This window comes from Sphaeramia orbicularis, chromosome 19 (assembly GCF_902148855.1).
Source record: "Sphaeramia orbicularis chromosome 19, fSphaOr1.1, whole genome shotgun sequence".
Lineage (NCBI taxonomy): Eukaryota > Metazoa > Chordata > Actinopteri > Kurtiformes > Apogonidae > Sphaeramia > Sphaeramia orbicularis.
The window spans coordinates 15,385,195-15,404,535 of NC_043975.1; the positions used below are offsets into that span (position 1 = coordinate 15,385,195).

Here is a 19,341-nt window from a genome sequence, read left to right on the forward strand (position 1 = left end):
TGCAGAAACAAAACAGTGGACTCTGCAATGGAAATGAATGAATGACTACTTGAGTTTAATACACTGGTTCACTCCCGTGACTCATCGACAACATAAATATGAAGGACTTCTAATTCAGCACCAATTTTACGGTACTAACAGTGTCAATAATTCTGACTAAAAATGCTATTTTATTTTTATTTAGTTGAAGTTTGACAGTTAACTCGTCATCTAATTCTTAATAGGTAAGCCAAAGGAGTGAATGACTAGTTATGGTTTTAAACTAATCGAAGGGATGTAAGGATACGAAAATTGTTTAAGACACAATATGATGAAAATTTTATAAACCACACAAGGTGAATATAATGTAGAAGACACGAGAAAGCGAAAACGTCATAAAAAAAACGCAACAAATGATCTTTAACAGTTGCTTGGGGGTTTAAATTGCTCTTTTTTGTGAAATGACAAACACCAAGCAACTAAATATTTCAAAAATCTATAAGAAAAGTATTCAATTTCAGTCATTTTACCAACATTATAATAAACGTGTAAAGAAAAAAAAATCAGAGAATTTAAAAAAACACACCCTGAAGATAAAACCTAAATGAATGACAGTGATAATTATTACCATTTTAGATTGTAATAAATACTATTGTTTCAATTTCCCTATCCTGTGTGAACAGCATTGGAACTTATGACAGACACATTTTGTGAATAAAAAAATCCTTTATTAATATTAGTGCAATTACACCTCTAAACATAGTATTTTGGTCCTTAGTAATGAGACAATAGATGTCACGTTTTTCTTACTCAACGGACCACATTCAATATACTTTAATTTCAAAATAGAACTTATGAAGCCAATATATAGGCCCTTAACTCTTTACATATATGAGTAGAGGAAAAAAAGCTAGAGTTAGCCACAAACCAGTTGCATTCCACTGACTCATATCACAGTGCTTTTCAGTAGTAATACTGGCTTTCAGTTTTTGTTCCACTCTTCCGTTCTTGAACACCCAAAACATAGTAACAACACATTTAAGCAAAGCAGCATTGGGTCAAACAGAACCGCATGAAGGCGAAACAAATGCATTCAGTAACAATAGTAAAGTGAATATGGCTGGAAGAACTGTTGCGTGTGTGGTCGAGGAGGTAAGGCTTCACCATGAGGAATTTATGTGGTTGAGATCAGGTCAGACGAGGAAATGCACCTTCATCACTGATGCTGAGGAGCGGATGGTCAGTGCTGCGAGAGTCAGAGTCATCATACTGTTGAAGCTTCACAAATCTTTTCAGCAGAAAATGTTGAATTCACTGAGACGCGGCACAGGACGCAAGTACCTTGACATCTCTGTATGTCTTTGGTCTCAGAGCAGCTCGTCCCCTACGACATCATCAACGCTTCCTGAGATTGAAGCAGCTTCTAAATGGAACCAAAAGAAAATAACCCAGGTTTATTAGTTGTTAACCTACAAATGGCACATTTGAGCACAGTGCTTTTAAACTCACCCAAGAGCCGTCCCTTAATCTGGATTGAAAATGTGATGAAGAGTACTAGCAAGGACACTGTAATAAAGTCACTATTGGTGTCAACTCTAAATGTTTTTCTTTACCAGTAAAATATAAATCCAATTACTAATTTTGTAATACTATACTGGTATATACATATGGTGGACAACACATTGTCTTATTTAGATAACTTTATTCCCAAGTTTCTGAACACATTTTATTAAAGTTATTTGTTTGAGGGAAATTGGGAAAAAACACACTAGCCAGCCTCTATATAAAGGTCAAAAATAAGTCATGTCAACACCTTCTTGGCTCTTATCAGTTCAAGTCGTATAGAAACAAAAAGTAAAAATAAATCTCTGGTCTCAGAGGAAATTGTGTGCTACAACATTTATTGGCACAAAGTCTAAACTCAGAAAATCAATAGCAGTCTCTGATTTAAACAAATATTGTCTGTGGTTTGACTAGTCTAAAAGTGTCAATTTTTCTTTTTAAATAACTACCTTTTTTACACTATAGGCTGGACAGTGACTGACTTTGCTTAACACAGTCAATTAGAAAGCCAAACATTAAATAGTGAGCTAAACTCAGTTTGAAACTGGGGGGAGCCCCTAACTTCATAACTAGTAAAATCAAAATGAAACCCCTAGAATTTCTGAATAAATACTGGTGATGAGAAGTAGCTGCACTTCTGCACATGTATAGAACAAACTGGGTTTCTGGTGTGGTGTTCCTTGATTTTGACACCACAGCTTGAGCTCAACAACCAAACATTGCCAGGGATGCAGCACAGAAGTGTTGGACAGATGGATAAACTCTTCTTCATGAAACCTAACTCCTCCATAAACCACTATTCGTTACAAAAGCAACATGTTAATCAGTGAGCTTTCAAAGTTGTTGGTAGACATCCTTTACAACTTTTGAATCTTGTTGTTTCACTGTGCCTTTAGCTCAGGGGTGTCCAATCCTGGTCCTTGAGGGCCAGTATCCTGCATGTTTTAGATATTTCCCTCTTCCAGCACACCTGACAATTGTTATCTGGCTTCTGCAGTGCTTGATGATAGGCCTATCATATGAATCAGGTGTGTTGGAAGAGGTATACATCTACAACATGCAGGATACCAGCCAATGAGGACCAGGATTGGACACCCCTGCTTTAGCTGTTTGGAGTGTGGTATCTCTCCTTATATGGCCAAAAACAAATGTATTGCAAAACAGTAAACTATTTACACAAGGTCAAGATGAGTATTTTGTAAGATAAGATCTTTTGACCTGTACTTAAGTCATCCAGTAGTTATTTTATTTTCAGTCTGCACTATTTCAGTCTCAGTGCCACCAATAAAGAATAAGAGGAGATCCATTTGAGTGACATGAAACCAATAGGAGACACCAGTGCTCAATAATGTGTGTAGCGGCTCCAGAAAAGACCCAGATTATGTGAATTCACCATGGACATGTACCTTCACTGTCTGGAATATGAGCAGGGTTCACAAGTTAAATCTGCCATCTGTCCCGTTTCCCTCTGTCTGGAAAGCTTTCAAGTATAATTTTCCGATGTGCTCCTGTCTGTAGGTCACACCATGCCTCAGTGAACAGTCTGACATCTTCATCTGGTGCTAAGTGGAATGTTTTCTCTTGTGTTTCAGAATCGACAGGGTCATCACAACCAACTAACCAAGACTCCTTACAGTTCATATCATGAATTTTGGTGAAAAAATAATGTGAAAACTTCATACATTCATGATTCCTAAATTCTAATCACAACTCTAACCCAATTTCTTATTTGGAAAATAGATATTGTCAAATTAATAAACATAAAATATTCAAACAAAATGTTTAATTTTCAAAAATTAAGATTGCTATTTCATCTCACTTTCCTGTAATTAAATGTTGATTGTATGTATGTAGTATTAATATAGTTATATTATAACTATAAGTTAAATGTCTTCTTCTTTTTCATATGTGACTACACAATTCTGAATTCTGTGTAGTGTAGGAATGAGTTTTTGTCACAACTTCAACTGTTAACATCCATCTGTAATGTGTGTGGTGTTAGCTTGTTTCTAGCAGATTCTATTCTCTGTCTACAGTTTGAAATGTGTCTCTATCAAAGTCAGGAACTTGTAATCCCACTGCTGTCTCTAAGGAAGTTGCCATCACTCCCCAGTATCCCATTATTCTCTCTGCTGACTCCACACAGCCAAAAACTCTCTCCATATTCCTCACTGTGTAGTCATCAGTCATGTAGGAGTGGGTAAATGTGGAGGCTGTGCTCACGCAGCAGTTCAGGATGCTGTCCTCTACATGTATGTTCAGCACAGTTGCATTGTCTGGTGTCGTCTCATCACTGATAATTCCCGAATGCATAGGTCCATTTAGGAAGTGGGGGAGGGAAAAGGAAACTTGATAACTTTGATGTTGGCTAATGAGATGAGTCACTTTGTCTGGTTTAAGAAAATGCAGAAGATACAATGTGCCTCTGTAGCTGCTCACATGATTAGTCTTCTTTGGTTGTTGTGGGCCTTAAATTAACCCCACCCCAAGAAAAATAGAAACATAGTTAAGACACAATTTGCATTACTCTGTGCCTAACTTCCTTTTGACTGGACTCACCTGATAAGCTGATACAGGAGAGACTCAGCTCTGATGATGCTCCTATCACGTCATCCTGCACAGGGTCATGAGAGAAACATAGAATTAAAAATTAATCTCTGGTATAAAGGAGAAGAAAAAAAGGTCGCTGAATGTTCAGAAGGTGGCTGAATGTAACAAATTAACAGCAAAAAATTACTGCTTAATCTACACAGATGATAATTCAATGAGACTCACCAGCATCCTTGCAGACAGCCCAGATTGGCTCCCTCAGTTTTCCCATTCACTGCTTCCTGAAAGCTAGTAGCATGTCCGAGCCTAACAAGCTCCTCACCAATGTCCACAGTCTGAAAAGAAATGTGTTTGTAACTATGTACGACATACGAGAACAGATGATAAAAACATGCCGACTCACCTTTCCCTCACTGCTGTCATAGAGTTTGACACTGGGCCATGAGGAGATTTCTGAGTGGGAGTAGCTGCACAGTTTTGCCTGCAGAGGTCTCCACAAGGCACAATATGTCAACCGATCAAATTCATCCAGAGCCTCCTCAGTCCACACTTCTCCTGGAGACCAACAGAGCAATATTAACTAAATTTCAAGAAGATGAAGCAATTAAAAAGATGATTCAGTAAGACCTCCAAATTCAAACCTTGGTATTCTTAGCTTTATGTCAGTGTGATACATTAAAATAAGGGCTTTACCTTTTGGTCTCACTCCTGCCAAGTTGCACTCAATAGCTTGAAATGGCAAGCTGAGGAAGTCACTCCTGCAACGTTAATGCAGCAAAAGCAAAAGCTGTTAACAACAAAGCTCTGCGACAGTTTAACTGATGCCACAATCAAATATTTACTTTCTGCAGGTGCATTCAAGTATAGCCACAACATGCTACTTCCTGCCCAAGCTCCTTGTGGTTGTATAAACAATTATACAATTTGATAAAGAGCAGAGTGCTCAGGGAAACCATCTATAATTGTGTTATAGGTGAAGCTAGCGCAGGCGCTACAAGACTCAAAAAGGCTCTTTCAAGGTGAGCCAGACCTTTTCAGGTGCGATAACCAGCAAATGCACAATGAATGCAAGAGCTCAGTGCATGATGGGAAAACACGTAGCTGTTTTGACAGAAATACAACATGTGAAAATGTGCTGCTCATTGCTAGATTTAGATAAAAGTAGTGCTGTGCTGTTGGGTTTATTCCCACAACAAATGAATGTTTTACATCTGATTAAAGTTGTTTATGGCCAAAAAACATGTATTAGAAAAATTTCAAATATAATCAACTTTATGTTCCTGCTGAAAGACATGGCAGAGAATGTCTGACTTTTCTCCTTTTTCTTCCGAGGTTAGACTCACCTCATGCGGCGCAGGCTGTCTCTGGGCAGCTCCCCGTTGTCTCCAAAGTCAACATAGTAAAGGACCAACAGTCCTGATGCCAGGGCTCCTACCACCCTGGCCCGGTTCCATGTGCCATGATCCTGGTATGGAGCAGCCACAATGTCCCCCACCACAATGCTCTCCACCTTCTGCTCCTAAAAACATTCAACAGTGAAAGATTTGTGCTTACAGCGCAGTTGAAGAGATGCGTCTATCTTTCACTGCTGAGAGGATTTTTCTGGTGGTATAACATATTCTAAAGTAATGGAGTAATTTAATACTTACTGTGGGGTTACACCGCTGTAAAAGCGGGTCATCTCCTCTGTCAACTTGTCCAGCTGGAGGGAGCGGACCCCAGGATCTGGATCCAGAAGTGGTTGGGTTCTCTGATGCAGAAACGTAAACACTCAAGGTGTTCATCAGGCTGGAAGCTCAGGTCTGGGCTGGGAACTGAAGAACAGCATGCCATTTGATTATATTCTACTCTTGACCCCAGCCATTTCAATCACAGATATTACAGCTCTTACTAATATAACCAACTGCCCAACTCTAAACCAAATAATAATATTCAATATTCAACAGTAAATAATCATAATTTTTTGGTTTTCTTTGCCGTTTTTTTTAAAATTTGTGATACATTTGCCAAACAAGGCTAATGTAGCATTATTATGGACAAATGTGACCAAACACATGGTGTTCTTTAAACTGGTTTGCATGAATGAACAGCGATGGGTTATAATTCAGGTTTTTCCCCCTCCCTGACAGTGGCCATATTGTATGTAATTTAAAAAAAAAAACGTCTGTAAATAAAATTATTGTTATAGCTAAGTCACAGCAACAGGATGGAGACTCACTTTCAAACTTGGAGATTTCAGAGAGTGAGTCAGTCGACACACTCTCCTCCTCATTGCTCTCTGTGTTGATGCTTTGTAAGTCATCTGTCTTATCAGATACCGGTTGTGACTCTCCTGCAGTGCCATTGGCATGGATAGGTCCATTTTTCTCTGCTTGTGGAAAAGTACTGTTGTTGTTGTTGTTGAGGCCCAGTGGTACTTCAGTCTCTTCGCTCTTTGCAAGTTTCAGACTCTCCACTGCTGTGGTGCACCGTTTCTTGCGCAGAGCAGAGGACTGGGTGATCTTTGTCCGAACCAACATGTCCTCTCTGACTTTTTCTAGAATCAGTTCCTGTGCACACATCACAAATACATCTCTGACATTCACTCTTAAACCTCATATAAATTAGTGTAAACGAACAAGTTCTGCTCACCTTGGCCTGCTTCACTTCCTGTCGGCTGCCTGTGATAGTGATGCTGCCCTTTGCTCCAGGACCCTGTGTTTTCTCTTTAGAACAGTTAACTTTAGCCCCTGTGGTCCTAGTGATCTGTTTCAAACTCTCTCCTCCACGGCCTGCAACACACAGAGGATTACATGTCGAACAACTTGGATGTTACCATCCAACAAGTTGCACTTCATGTTACCATCTGACATGGTTCCATGAAAACAATGAAAAGGAATGAGGAAACCTTAGACCTAGAAATATATCAAACTCAAAATTTTAGAAGTTACCTATAATACGTCCAAAAGCAGTCTGAGGAACCTCCAGAACCTCACTTGCTGGTTCACAATCTATGACTAGGTTCTCCAGAACGCAGCGGGCCAACAGAACCTGCTCCTTTGAGCCCTGCAGCAGGAAACACACAGCTGTCTTACAGCCGGATGAATCTGAGTCAGAGTCTGACAAAACCTGGACACGTGCACCGGACTTCTGGGTCACCTGGAAGCAAAAAGAACAAGAGATTTACACTGACCAACATCACCTAGTCATGTAACAGGTAGAATAGCAAACACACACTTAAATTGATAATGTGATTCCTGAGCAATATTTGAATATTAAAAATCCTGTCTGGCAATAATTTTGTATAATTCTTCAACATTGTCAATACATATATACGGACATCTTGATAACATCATCCCTTTATGTTGACACTTACATTGTGTAGATTGTACAATAATACTACAAAAACATTTTAAAGACTTTGAGGTGAAATATCTATAAAATATAAAAGCTTGCATACTGCATATGCTGAGCTAGACCCATGTGGCCTAGTTTGCAAAGTTTTCCTAACACTGGTTATACTGTAACTGTTGCATCATGTTACAAAAAGTTGTCATAATAACTACAAAGTGAATGGCATACATTCTTTATCTTCAGACCAATTTAGGTCCACTACTCACCATATCCAAGAATTTGGCCTGACATCTGGATATGTTCCTGTAAACCTCTACAGGAAGCGTCATCTTGGACACCTCAAAGTCAGGGCCTTGGCCTGTCATGGTAAAATCAACAGAAATCCAAATTAATCAGAAAACAGAACCTCCTTCTTCAGTTTATCAAGCCAAATGTCGATGTGAGCACTTACTGTTACTGGTGCTACTTATATGTCGATACACCATGTAACCCACTGTGGCCCCGACAGAGAGCCCTGCAGCCAGAGCCACCATTTTTCCCGAGCTCATGGTGGTCTTATGCCCCTCCTTCACTGCATCCATTATACGCTGTGCACACAGCGGGACGCTCCACCTAAAACACAAACATGATATTACTCTACTTCCACTGATCATGTTAAGATGTTCACATCTATCTGGCAGATGCACCTTTTCTGTGCAGACTGTCCTACATACTTACCAACAGGAGTGGCACAGATTGTTATGGAAGTATACTGTATTGTATATCATGGCACCAAATTTCAATATTTTTATGAAAACGTGCATGTTTCCAAAAAAAATTCTTCTGACACCATTGTTGTTGTGGACAACATGACACATATCATAAGTCACTCTGATTCCCACCTCTACTTACCAAATATGTCAGGCCTTTGTTGTTTTACAAATGTAAGAAAACATTTTCACTGCGATCAAAATGTATTAGCTGCTGTTATGGAAATTCCACAGTGTTTGGTTGTCTTGCTGGACAACTGTATAGTCATGCAGCACAAAAATGAAAGCACAATGCAGCCTGAATTCAAACCAGTACATCAGCTGTTCTCAAACATCAGCGATGGCAAACCCCTTATTCTCTGATACCCCTTTTTCACCAATATGACCTTGGTGCTGGTTCTGGCCTGGCAGCACTTCATCTTAGAAAAAACATCCTAAAATTTGATGAAGATCATTTAATATGCCTGATAGCTCCAGAATGGCAACTAAACTGATTTCATTGTGAGATGGTGTGCATAATATTATGTTAGTCATTAATGATTATGCTGCAAGATAAGCATCTTTAAAGGTACAATATGTGACATTAGTGTGTGCCATTGTAGAGGAGCAGAAGACATTTAGAGGTGAGTATAACATCACCATCACCATCCAAGTCCAACATGAAGCTTCCTCCAAGAAATTAGCCTAAGGGCCACAGGATGGATGTTGACAAGTCGGTTGAGGCTCTCAATTATTCAAGTAAATTATGATCCATTCAAATGTGTAAATTTTGTCATGTCATATTGTGCCTTTAACTGAATAATGCTCCTCAATTCTGTAAAAAATATATAAGAATCCACTGAGGGGCCCCAGACCCCACTTTGAGAACCACTGCAGAGGAAATTTGCATGATGCAGCCTTTTACCACATCCAACTACATCACTTTCCAGACTATTAGCCTGCAAAAACGTGCACAAGCAGTCACACACATACAGTACAGTAGGCCCCTAAATGATCAAACATTTAGTGTATATTGTTTACATCCACACACAGCATGAAGCCATACTGCAGCAGCCCTGACCCTGAATGGGTCCGCATGAAGAAATGCACCATAAGCTGCTGCTGCATACAATAAAAATGCTTTCCTGTAGTTGGGCGACCTCCAGCCATTCCAGTAAAATATCAAAGAAATGATAAGAGGCTTTAATACCTGCATCTATTCTTTCTAAGGCTTATAATGTCATGCTGCTCAAACTACAACTCACGCACTGTAACAGAATGCACTGGAGGTAAGCCAACAGTGAAGAGGATCGGACCACGGAGGACTGAGGAACACAGAGCAGCACCATGCAGATGATGCGTGTCTCACTGGGAGAGGAGGGCTCTGGGACTGTAGTTGAGAAACACATGGGATTTGGACACGCCAACGTCCATCTCTGAAGACTCGTGACAATAAGACACAAATCTTCTCCAGTGTCTGGTCTGTTTTATTGTTTACATCCGAGCTCAAAGACTACTGACAGACAGGTAGAAGGAGAGGAAAGTTTGTAACAGTTCATGGCTGTGCTGCTACAGAGCAGCTGATCAGAAATCACAACAGACTCAGTCAGTCTCATGGTCTGTCTTGTATGTAGGTTACAGCCTAATTAAATGGAGTTTATTCTGATGAGACCTGCAATAGAAAATTACTTCTTAGAGGCATATTAGGGTTGTATTAAGCTCATTTAGGACGCTGCATGAATCGGTCCAGTTAATATGACACTGTAAAACTGAAATGAGAAAAAAAAGCATCGTGGCATAGTCACGTGTGAATTGTTTTGCACTACTTGGTAGTATCCAAACATTGAATTTCGCTATATAATGCCAGCTAATTAATTAGCTAGTTAATTTCTCTAAGCCGAACTAAAGATTGTTACATGGCAATTAACAATGAGGTGTAGGAAGTTAAAATACTGAGGCAAAAGCGCAGTAACAATATTAAATGTGGAGATTTTTCATTTGAATTTGGCGTCACGTCTCACGATACCAAGCAAACGACACGACCGGCTAGTTGGATACCTTGGTGTTTTCTTTCTCCCACTGCACGGTGCTGTTGACACGTTTACTCGTGAACACAATGATAGCGTCAGCGTCAACACAAAGAGACAGAATATATTTTATGTTACTGACAATAGCCAAAAGGCGGTTTGTTCAGCGAGCGGTTCTAGCTAACATTAGCTACCGTTAGCTGACGGCTGACAGATCAATGCAAGTCAAATATTTGGAAAAAACGGACCGAACGTCCTTAAAACGCACACACGACGCAGACAGTCACTAAGGTCTATGAACGTTACCGAATCCTAACGTGCCTCAGTGCTGACACTACCGTTATCTAACAGTATCTCTGAGTTATAAGTTATGAATGACACTTACGCACAAACCCCAGCTCTTTTCCAATCGATACTGATAAAGCTGTCAAGTACGACACAGGAAGCCGCGCGCACACCGGAAACGGCATACTTTGATTTAGAGAACAAAACAAAAACAAAAAAAAGAAAGAAAGAAAGAAAGAAAAAGAAAGAAATTAAAACAAACATGTAAATTAACGATTCCCTCCTAGAAATATCCTTAATATTTTATATACAGAAACTATATGTACATTTTTTTAATCACTCCTTCATCTATTTAATTATCGCCCTTATGTTCCTCATTTTAGGACCATCTTTCTAAGTAAACCACCCACCCTCAAATCACACCATGAGCATGGGCAACCACAATGGAAATATACAAATAATATTTAATTCTAACTGTCTTTTTCTCCACACTTGCTTGTTGTATGTTGCTGCTGTTATCTGTGAAATTTCTCCAGGGTGAGATAAATAAAGTCATATCTTAATCTATCTTATCTTATCTTATCTTATCTTATCTTATCTTATACATTAGTACTAGTACACATTTTGTCCACATAAATTCTAAAATATCATTTGTAATCAATCCAATTGAAATTTCACAATTTACCTGAAAAAAATCACACCATAATTGTATAAGTTCATACTGTGCCTTTATGTAGAGTTTATATGTATATACAGTTTTTTCTCAGCTCACTAGAAAAACGTCCACTGGCAAGAATTCCTTGTATGTGTTTACATACTTGGTGAAAAAAAGATGATTCTGATTCATACACATAGGCTACATTTTTGGAATTTTTTTTTCCCCAAATGTTTCATGTGTGAAACTAAGTGATTTTAATTAATTATCCTGATACAATTTTAATAAAGCAACAAAATCCATTGGTATGTACCAATGGAGTGATTACACCCCTTTTCAATAAGTGTGCTCTCTTTTATATTGATTATTTTTATGGTTGTTTAATGTTTCCTTGGTTGGATCCATAATAAAGGAAAAAAAATAAAATAAATAAAAAACATGGGCAGAAAAACAGATTTATGAGTTCCATCATTTTTTAATTCATAGCCGCACTTTATTAATCTTTCCCTTTATCATTCATTATTCTTGATTAGTTCCCTCATTAATAAATAAATAAATAAATAAATAAATGTGTGCGTGTGTGTGTAAATTTTTGGCACATTTTATTGATCATTTAATTTGTTTTTTATTAAATCATGACTGTGTATCATCCATTAGCTCCCTTATTTTAATTCATGGAAACACTGAATTAGTTTGTTTACATATTAAGTAGTTTCTTGTTTTACTTAATTCATGGACAAGTTTAATGATTTTATTCCTGCATTTGATTAAGTCTGTTTATTATTTGTTCTCCAGTTTAAATTTATGTCTGTATATATATTTTCTATTTTTTCCCACAGTTGATTAAATCATAGCATAATGATGATTTTATTTTGAAAGCCAACCACAACTGTTTTTGTTTCTTTACCATGCACTTGACACATCACATGTGGACTCCACTTAGTGTGGGAGGCGGACACCACTTTATCCAATCAGTAGTGAATATTTAATAATTTTATGTCTTATGTATAATTGGGCAAATGTATCAGGTCATGAAGTAGACACTAAAGGGTATTATATAAGCTACGTGTGAATTTACAATACAAAAGTATGCATTATGAATTTGTAAATAATTATTGTAAAGATGACTTCCTTTCTTCAATACATTTCATTCTTGGCTTTTACAATCTGACATGAAATACCACATTTCTAAAAAGTAAAACTCTACACGACAGCCACGTAAATAAAAGAGCATATTTATTAACATGACATAATCAATACACAGACAAATCTGCCAAAAGTCCTGAACATAGATACTTTAAAAAATACAAAATATACATTTATGGATCTTGTGACCAACCATATTTTAGTCCATGACCCCGTCCCCACCCTACAAATTAATGAGCTGTCGTAGGCTCCAGGACCGTGGCAGGTGCTGCTGTGATTAATGTTAGAAAAACTGCCCGGCATCAGCTGTGCAGGTTGTACCAGAGGCCTGTTGGACTCAACACTGGTAACAGAGTATGCAGTCCATGCTTGACTGAGACCACATGAACCAACAGTAGAGTATAGATAACATGTACATCGATCAAGACAGAGCATTCACTGGATCTCTATGCAGCATTGTCCTATGTATTGCTAATGATATGAAAGAGAGGAAGTAGAAAATGGGCAAACAAAAGAATAAAAACACGTCATGTATTTATGTAACATTTTAAAGTTTGCCAAAAATCCACTTCAGTAGTTCGACTTGCAGCGTCACTGAACCTGCCGACCATCGTCATTACTTTCATGCTGTAAAACCAGAAAATTAACTTTTGCACAACCTTGATCACAGTCACTTCAATCATTTGTAGCTATGGCGGTAGCTAAAACAGGCAACATGTAGAAAAGCATGCATGTAAACAGGGGCGGAGAACAGGACCTCAGATCAGGAGTCTACGAGTCCGCCACCCCACATCCAAAACAACCTGGTAATTCTGCCAGATTAAATTCATTCAATTAACTGTTCCTTGTTTACACAATGTATGTCTGGAAATGTCAAGTCACACATAAGACCTGAAGCTTTATGAGGGAGAACATGGAGGTGGGGAAACAGAAAACGTTTAATATCTAACGTTTGGCTTTAAAGCGTTAGTACCAATATGGAAGAGCATTAGGGCCACTGGAAAAAAATTAAGTTCCAATAATTTTTTATTATTATTATTATTATTATTATTATTATTAAGAAAAAAAGTCAGAATTCTGAGAAAAGTCAGATTTCTGAGTTCAAAATCAGAATTCTGAGATTTCTGAGGAAAAAAAAAGGTCCAATATATTTTTTTTGGTCATTATTATGAGAAAACAGTCAGAATTCTGAGAAAAAAAAGTCAGATTTCTGAGTTTAAAGTCAGAATTCTGAGAAAAAAAGGCAGAATTCTGAGATTAGTCAGGATTCTGACTTTTTTTTTCTCAGAATAATAAAAAAAAAAATACTGGACCTTAATTTTTTTCTTTTTTCCAGTGGCCCTAATCCTCTTCCGTAGACTTAGCTCCCTCTTCTTTCATTTCCCAATTTCTACAACTCAACTTTCTCTGCTTGTATCATAAATCTTCTCATCAAGGTTACAGCTACTTTGCTTCAGTGTCATTTTTTCAATAAACATCACTAAATATGACACATGGCGTGGCTGTATCACTACTTTATTTATTTATTTATTTATTTATTTTTTACAGTATCTGCTGTAGTTTATGATTTCTGTCAGATGAACAGAATAGTGTTCATATAACCTAAAGAGTTGAGTTTAAATTCAGTTCGATTAGCGTTATATGGAAAGTAGGGATGTCATACTTATCACTTAATTTATGACACAAGCTTGATTGCACATGGTCATCTTAAATTACTGATACAACTTGGGTGTTTTTTTTACTCTTGGTAAACCAGTTGACTGTGACTGAATTCAATCCAGTGTGCAACAGTGTTGTATTAAACATGATATCTTCATTATAAAGACCAGAACAGTAAATTCATCAGAAGCTTGGATCGCACATGTCACAGTTTACAATATACTGGTTTTAGATTAAATTATTTAGTTTTGCTTCGGGAGGAAGGGACTTGTCGTTCTACCTTAAGATCTATTTCACACCCTTTTATTATCTGTATTTTCATTTTTTATATATATTAAATTAGGTAGATTTGGAATACCTAGCATTTAACTTTGTTTGGTTTTTAAAATTAATTGTGTGTCTTAACCCTTTTTTCTATTTCTGCTTTGTGTTTTAGGATGCTATCATTTACACAAGTTTGCCTTAAAGGTGAGTACTGTAGTATGGATCTTCACCCTCACTTTTTGGTTAAGAGATTGTAATAAACTGTCCACTTTTAAGGATCTAACTCCACATCTGGGTCATTTCAAACTTGTTACATTTCAAGAATATAAAACATTTTATATAATATCTATGTATAACTCCATAGGATCACTAAAAACAACTTCTTTTCAAAAGTTTGACGACCACATGAACCTGGGTTTCATTAAAGTCCGAGGCCCAAGATGCCGGTTAGTGTAAATGGACAAGTGTCAGGACTGGACACTAAACAGGGCTAAATGGGAACGCTGGGTCAACATAATGTCCACTGATCTGAGCTGTACCCACAAAAAATGACTGTCAATATGACATGAGGCTTGAGTAGCATGTTAAACCCAAACCTCAAGATAAGATTTTGACTGTAGTTATGTGGATAACGCTTTATCACATAGTCCATCTACAAACAGTTTAAAGCAGGGGTGTCAACATATGGTCCACGGCCACAAATCCAGTCCGCACAGGATCCAAGCTGACCCGTGTGATTAATTTGCGAAATGCGAAAATACACTGAAGATATTAATAATTAAATGTCTCACATAATTTTAGCTCCAGGGGCCACATACAGAACAATTTGATCTCAAGTTTTTATCAGTCGATTTTGTTGCTTTGTATTGAGCACTTTGAGATTGGTGTCAAATGTAAAGTGCGTTACAAAGAAAATGTCTTGATTATATCTATTCTTATTATTCTCTTCCAAGTGGTCAGACCAGTAAAATTACTATCATAGTAACCTATAAATAGTGACAATTCCAAATTTTTTCTTTGTTTTAGTATAAAAAAAAAAAAAGGAAATTTACATGAAAATGTTTATATTTACAAACTATTCTTTCACAAAAAATATGAATAACCTCAAGTATGAACAACCTGAAATGTCTTAAGAGAATTAAGTGCAATTTTAACAATATTATGCCTAAATGTTTTGCGTATTTGTAGATCCATTGCGATGTGTAAGCACATGTACAAATGTTTTTTCAGAAATTTCAGGTTGCTCATGATTTGTCAAATTCAAAACATTTTTTAAAGGACAATCTGTAGATGTAATGCAATTCATTATGTAATTTTACTTTTTTCATTGTTTGTATATTGCCTTGAACTAAAATGAGTTTGACACCCCTGGTTTAAAGTATATGTAACATTTCAACAGCTTATTATTAGAGGTTCAACAATTCAGTTTCTGTTTGTCACATTTACTCAAAGGCAAACAGGGTATTGTTTCTGCTTGTGTCCATCTGTGTGTATAGGACAACTATAACTCACCAATAGATACCAATTTTAATAAAACTTGGTACATATACTGACTGAAGTGAGTTAATACAGTCACGAAAAAAATTATTATACCACCCTTGTTTTCTTCAGTTTCTCGTTCATTTTAATGCCTGGTACAACTACAGGTACATTTGTTTGGACAAAAATAATGATTAAAACAAAAACAGCTCATAAGAGTTTAATTTCAGAGCTGATATCTATCCATTTTCCATGGTTTTCTTGATAATAACCAAAATCACTTCAGTTCTTACATCAATAGTTATGGCATTGTGCTAACAAAAATGGTGCTTTTAGACATTCCATGTTTTCTTTTCTGTCTGTTTTAGTCACACGACACACACAGGAGTTAGTACTTGACTGCATAACCATTGTTTTCGATGGTCTAATAATTTTTCCGTGGCTGTATATGGAATATTTAATTTTTGCATGTACTTGGAAAAATAAACCAAATGATTCAGACAAATTATACACAAAGTTGTTATGGAAATCTCTGAATGCCGTTCTTCTGTGTAAATTTGTGATATTTACTCTTTGGTAATTCCGAATTGTGAGCCCCTAAATACTCACACTGTAATATTCTTACATTTAAGTGTGAGTCTCAACACTCTCTTCTTGCACAGGAACATTTTAACTGATTGAAGAATGTTAAAACAACCTGGAGCTTGAATGTGTTTGTATTCATGTGTCCGCCAACAGATGGGTCTTGTTCCAAGATTGTCCGCTTAGTAAAAAATAAACTGTTGAAATATTACACATTCTATACATATGGACTATCCAAATAAACTGTTAAAGGAGGGCAAAGCTACTCAATACTAGTAAATACCATCATGTTCTTTATATAACAGCACTAAATCCAAGGCTGGTCTGATTGAAAAAGTGTTAGTGATACAGACATCTGCTGCTGATGTTGTTGTGTATTAACTTTATGAAATCAAAGGCAGTTGGATTCACTGTGGATTCTTGCTGGTCAGTAAATCAAATATGGAAACTGGGATTGTCAGAACTAATTGGTGACAAAATGTACCATTTGTTTTTGTTTTTGTTTTTTTTTCTTCTAACTGAACAGTATCCTGAGCTCCTGTCTGTGTCCACCTCACACATCCATGTGCAGGCGCCAACAGATACAGCCGGCTGAAAAAAGAAGGCAACTGAATGACATGAAGCACCTTTCATACGACTCTGGTACAGTTAACACACCAGGTTCGACATTTTTATTTACCGTTGCTTAGGATTTGCTAAATCAGCCAGCTGCGTAGGATAAACATGGCGTGTGGGCACATTCCTCAGTTATAGTGTATACAGTATATGATTTTTTTTAAAAGTACACAAGTTATGTACAAAGTGTAAAAACCTAATTTACCCTCATTCTTTTTTTGAGTTACAGCAGCTCAGGAATTGAAGTAAAATACAACAAAAATAAAAGAGAACATTGTGTTGCAGGCTACCACAGTGAAAATGAGACTGAAAGGTACAGAACGGTCCAGAAAGAGGTAGTGTAAGAGCCTGTCCTGATGTCCGAACATCTGATTCCAGACTACCCACTGCTGTCAACCCTGTGTGTTTGTCCTGTATATGAACACACACTAACATTAACTTATTTGGATGATATTATGATATGCCACGATGCATCATTAAAATGACAATAAAATTAACTTCACAATAAAACCTTTGGGGCCTGGAGCGTTCATGCACAAAGTGGATGGAGAACAGAAGTGATAAACCCTGTCAGAAAACATTCCTCATGCCTTAAAAACCAACTAAAAATCAGATAAATAGTTGCCTTTTTGGCTCTTTTTCTAATCAGTTGAAATAAAAGCTTTGGAATCATCCTTTTCCCTGTCCTTCACATAAAATATCTATCTGTCAGAGTCTGAACGTGTGTGTGTCATGAAGCCCGGCTATGACATTTGGTTGTGGTGCCATGAGCACATGACGGGGCTGATAAATGTGAACTTGGGGGATTACAGTGTTTGTACCCTGTCCCTCCCTGGCTCCCAGTATTGGCATACCACCGATTTTCCGCATTAGAATGGAGAGTTCATTCCCAGCTTTGTTTCAAACTGCAGCTTCTGTCTCTTCTGGTAGCGAACTCGCACCCTGAAAAACACATAAAGGACATGTTAGACACTGTTTCATCAGTTTAGCATCAGAGCTTTTCTCTGTTGTTTGCAAAATGAGAGAAACTCGTGGTCTGATCTGATCTGATCACTCAATAATCCTCAGTAATCCTGCACTCATTTCAGCTTCTTCTGTCCACTTCTCCTCCACTCTTAAGCTATTAACTTCTGTTTCTGATGAATCTATGATGACACATTAGTAACAGTTTAAGTGAAACAACATTTTTCGAGCTGGAGGAGGGCAGTATTCAGAGGATTTTTTTTTTTTTTTTTAAATCACATTTTTCCAGTAAAAAAGTTATGAGAAAAAAAAAGATCTGACCCAGATTCTAAGATTTTAAGTCCATGAATTTATGAGGAAAAAAGTGAGAGCTCATACATTTACAGCTTTTTTACTTGTGAATTTACCAACACATCTTTTCTTGTAAATGAATGAATAAGAATTTAAATCCTACCAAGTTAAAGGGTTAAATTCACAAGAAAAAAACCTTGAGTATGAAGATTATATACTCACACATGAGACTGAGATTAAAAATTCATGGTTTCCAAGTTAAAAGTCACAAATTTACAAGAAAAATACATGTTTGATCAAAACTGGTGGAACAAAAGACACCGCTATAATATGCCATAATATGAATCTGTCAGTATCAATATAGATAATAATAATAATTCTATAGTGCTTTTCAAGGCACTCAAAGCCCTTTACATTTTTACACATGTACACTTTGTGTTTGCTGTCGTGCATCAATACTTAGCATCATACCGTATCTCATGTAATTTCACTACTTCGTTGACCACCACCACCAGCAGTGGGGACAGAGACACCAGCAGCCAGGCCAGCAGGGGAATATCAGCCAAGTCAAAGGTCAGGAGGCTGCTCTGGTCTCGCCACAGCTGGTAATCCACCGTGGCCTGAACAATCTGGCTCAGCAAACTGGAGAAGACACAGAAGGAACAGTTTATACAATGTTATTGATTCTAAAACAATGAAAAGACACAACAATCAGATTTCCAATCCTATTCCACCACAGGTTGACTCAGTTTGTCCCATTGGTCTTCTGTTTTAGGGAATTATTCATGACATACGCTGGTCTCAGACTATAAGCTTGTTGTGATATTTGCCCATTTAAGTGCTTATTACCTGCCCCCCCCACCCCCCCCCCCACCCCCCACTGAAGGGGAGACAAGGGGTATTGGTTTTTGGTTTGGTTTAGTTTAGTTTGTTTTTTAACACTCCAGCTGCAAAACAATTGGTTGAATTCATACCAGATTGGTTTTACAGATTGCCAGTGACCCAGAGTAGATGTTACATTTTGGGAAAAGTAAATCTTTTTAATCTTTTAAAATCTTTTTTCTCTTCCCATTTACTTATAATGGGTGAAATTTCAAATGTCTAAAAAACATTAATTTGTTTAAATTTACTTCAAACTTGGTACATATATAGAGGCAATTGCTATGCTGACATCAGCACATGCATATACATGATGCCAAAATAAGCTACAATACATGTGACG

General features: G+C 37.3%; 2 protein-coding genes across 2 annotated transcripts in view; both read right to left on the reverse strand.

Moving 5' to 3' along the window:
• Window positions 1-665: 665 nt before the first annotated feature.
• On the reverse strand, window positions 666-10,534 carry tdrkh (tudor and KH domain containing). The gene is given in 15 exon segments (XM_030163497.1): window positions 666-1,225; window positions 1,321-1,402; window positions 4,102-4,156; window positions 4,314-4,427; window positions 4,496-4,647; window positions 4,786-4,850; window positions 5,436-5,608; window positions 5,738-5,814; window positions 5,817-5,906; window positions 6,311-6,641; window positions 6,724-6,863; window positions 7,023-7,230; window positions 7,692-7,783; window positions 7,877-8,037; window positions 9,523-10,534. Coding segments are annotated over 14 exon segments (1,779 nt in total). The 5' UTR covers window positions 9,588-10,534; the 3' UTR covers window positions 666-1,225; window positions 1,321-1,346.
• A 6,339-nt stretch (window positions 10,535-16,873) lies between these two features.
• The window catches only part of tmem94 (transmembrane protein 94), a 37,736-nt gene continuing 35,268 nt past the window's right edge, over window positions 16,874-19,341 (reverse strand). The window contains 2 exon segments of the mRNA XM_030163474.1: window positions 16,874-17,807; window positions 18,591-18,761. Of these exon segments, the coding sequence (XP_030019334.1) occupies window positions 17,735-17,807; window positions 18,591-18,761 (244 nt within the window). The 3' untranslated portion in view covers window positions 16,874-17,734.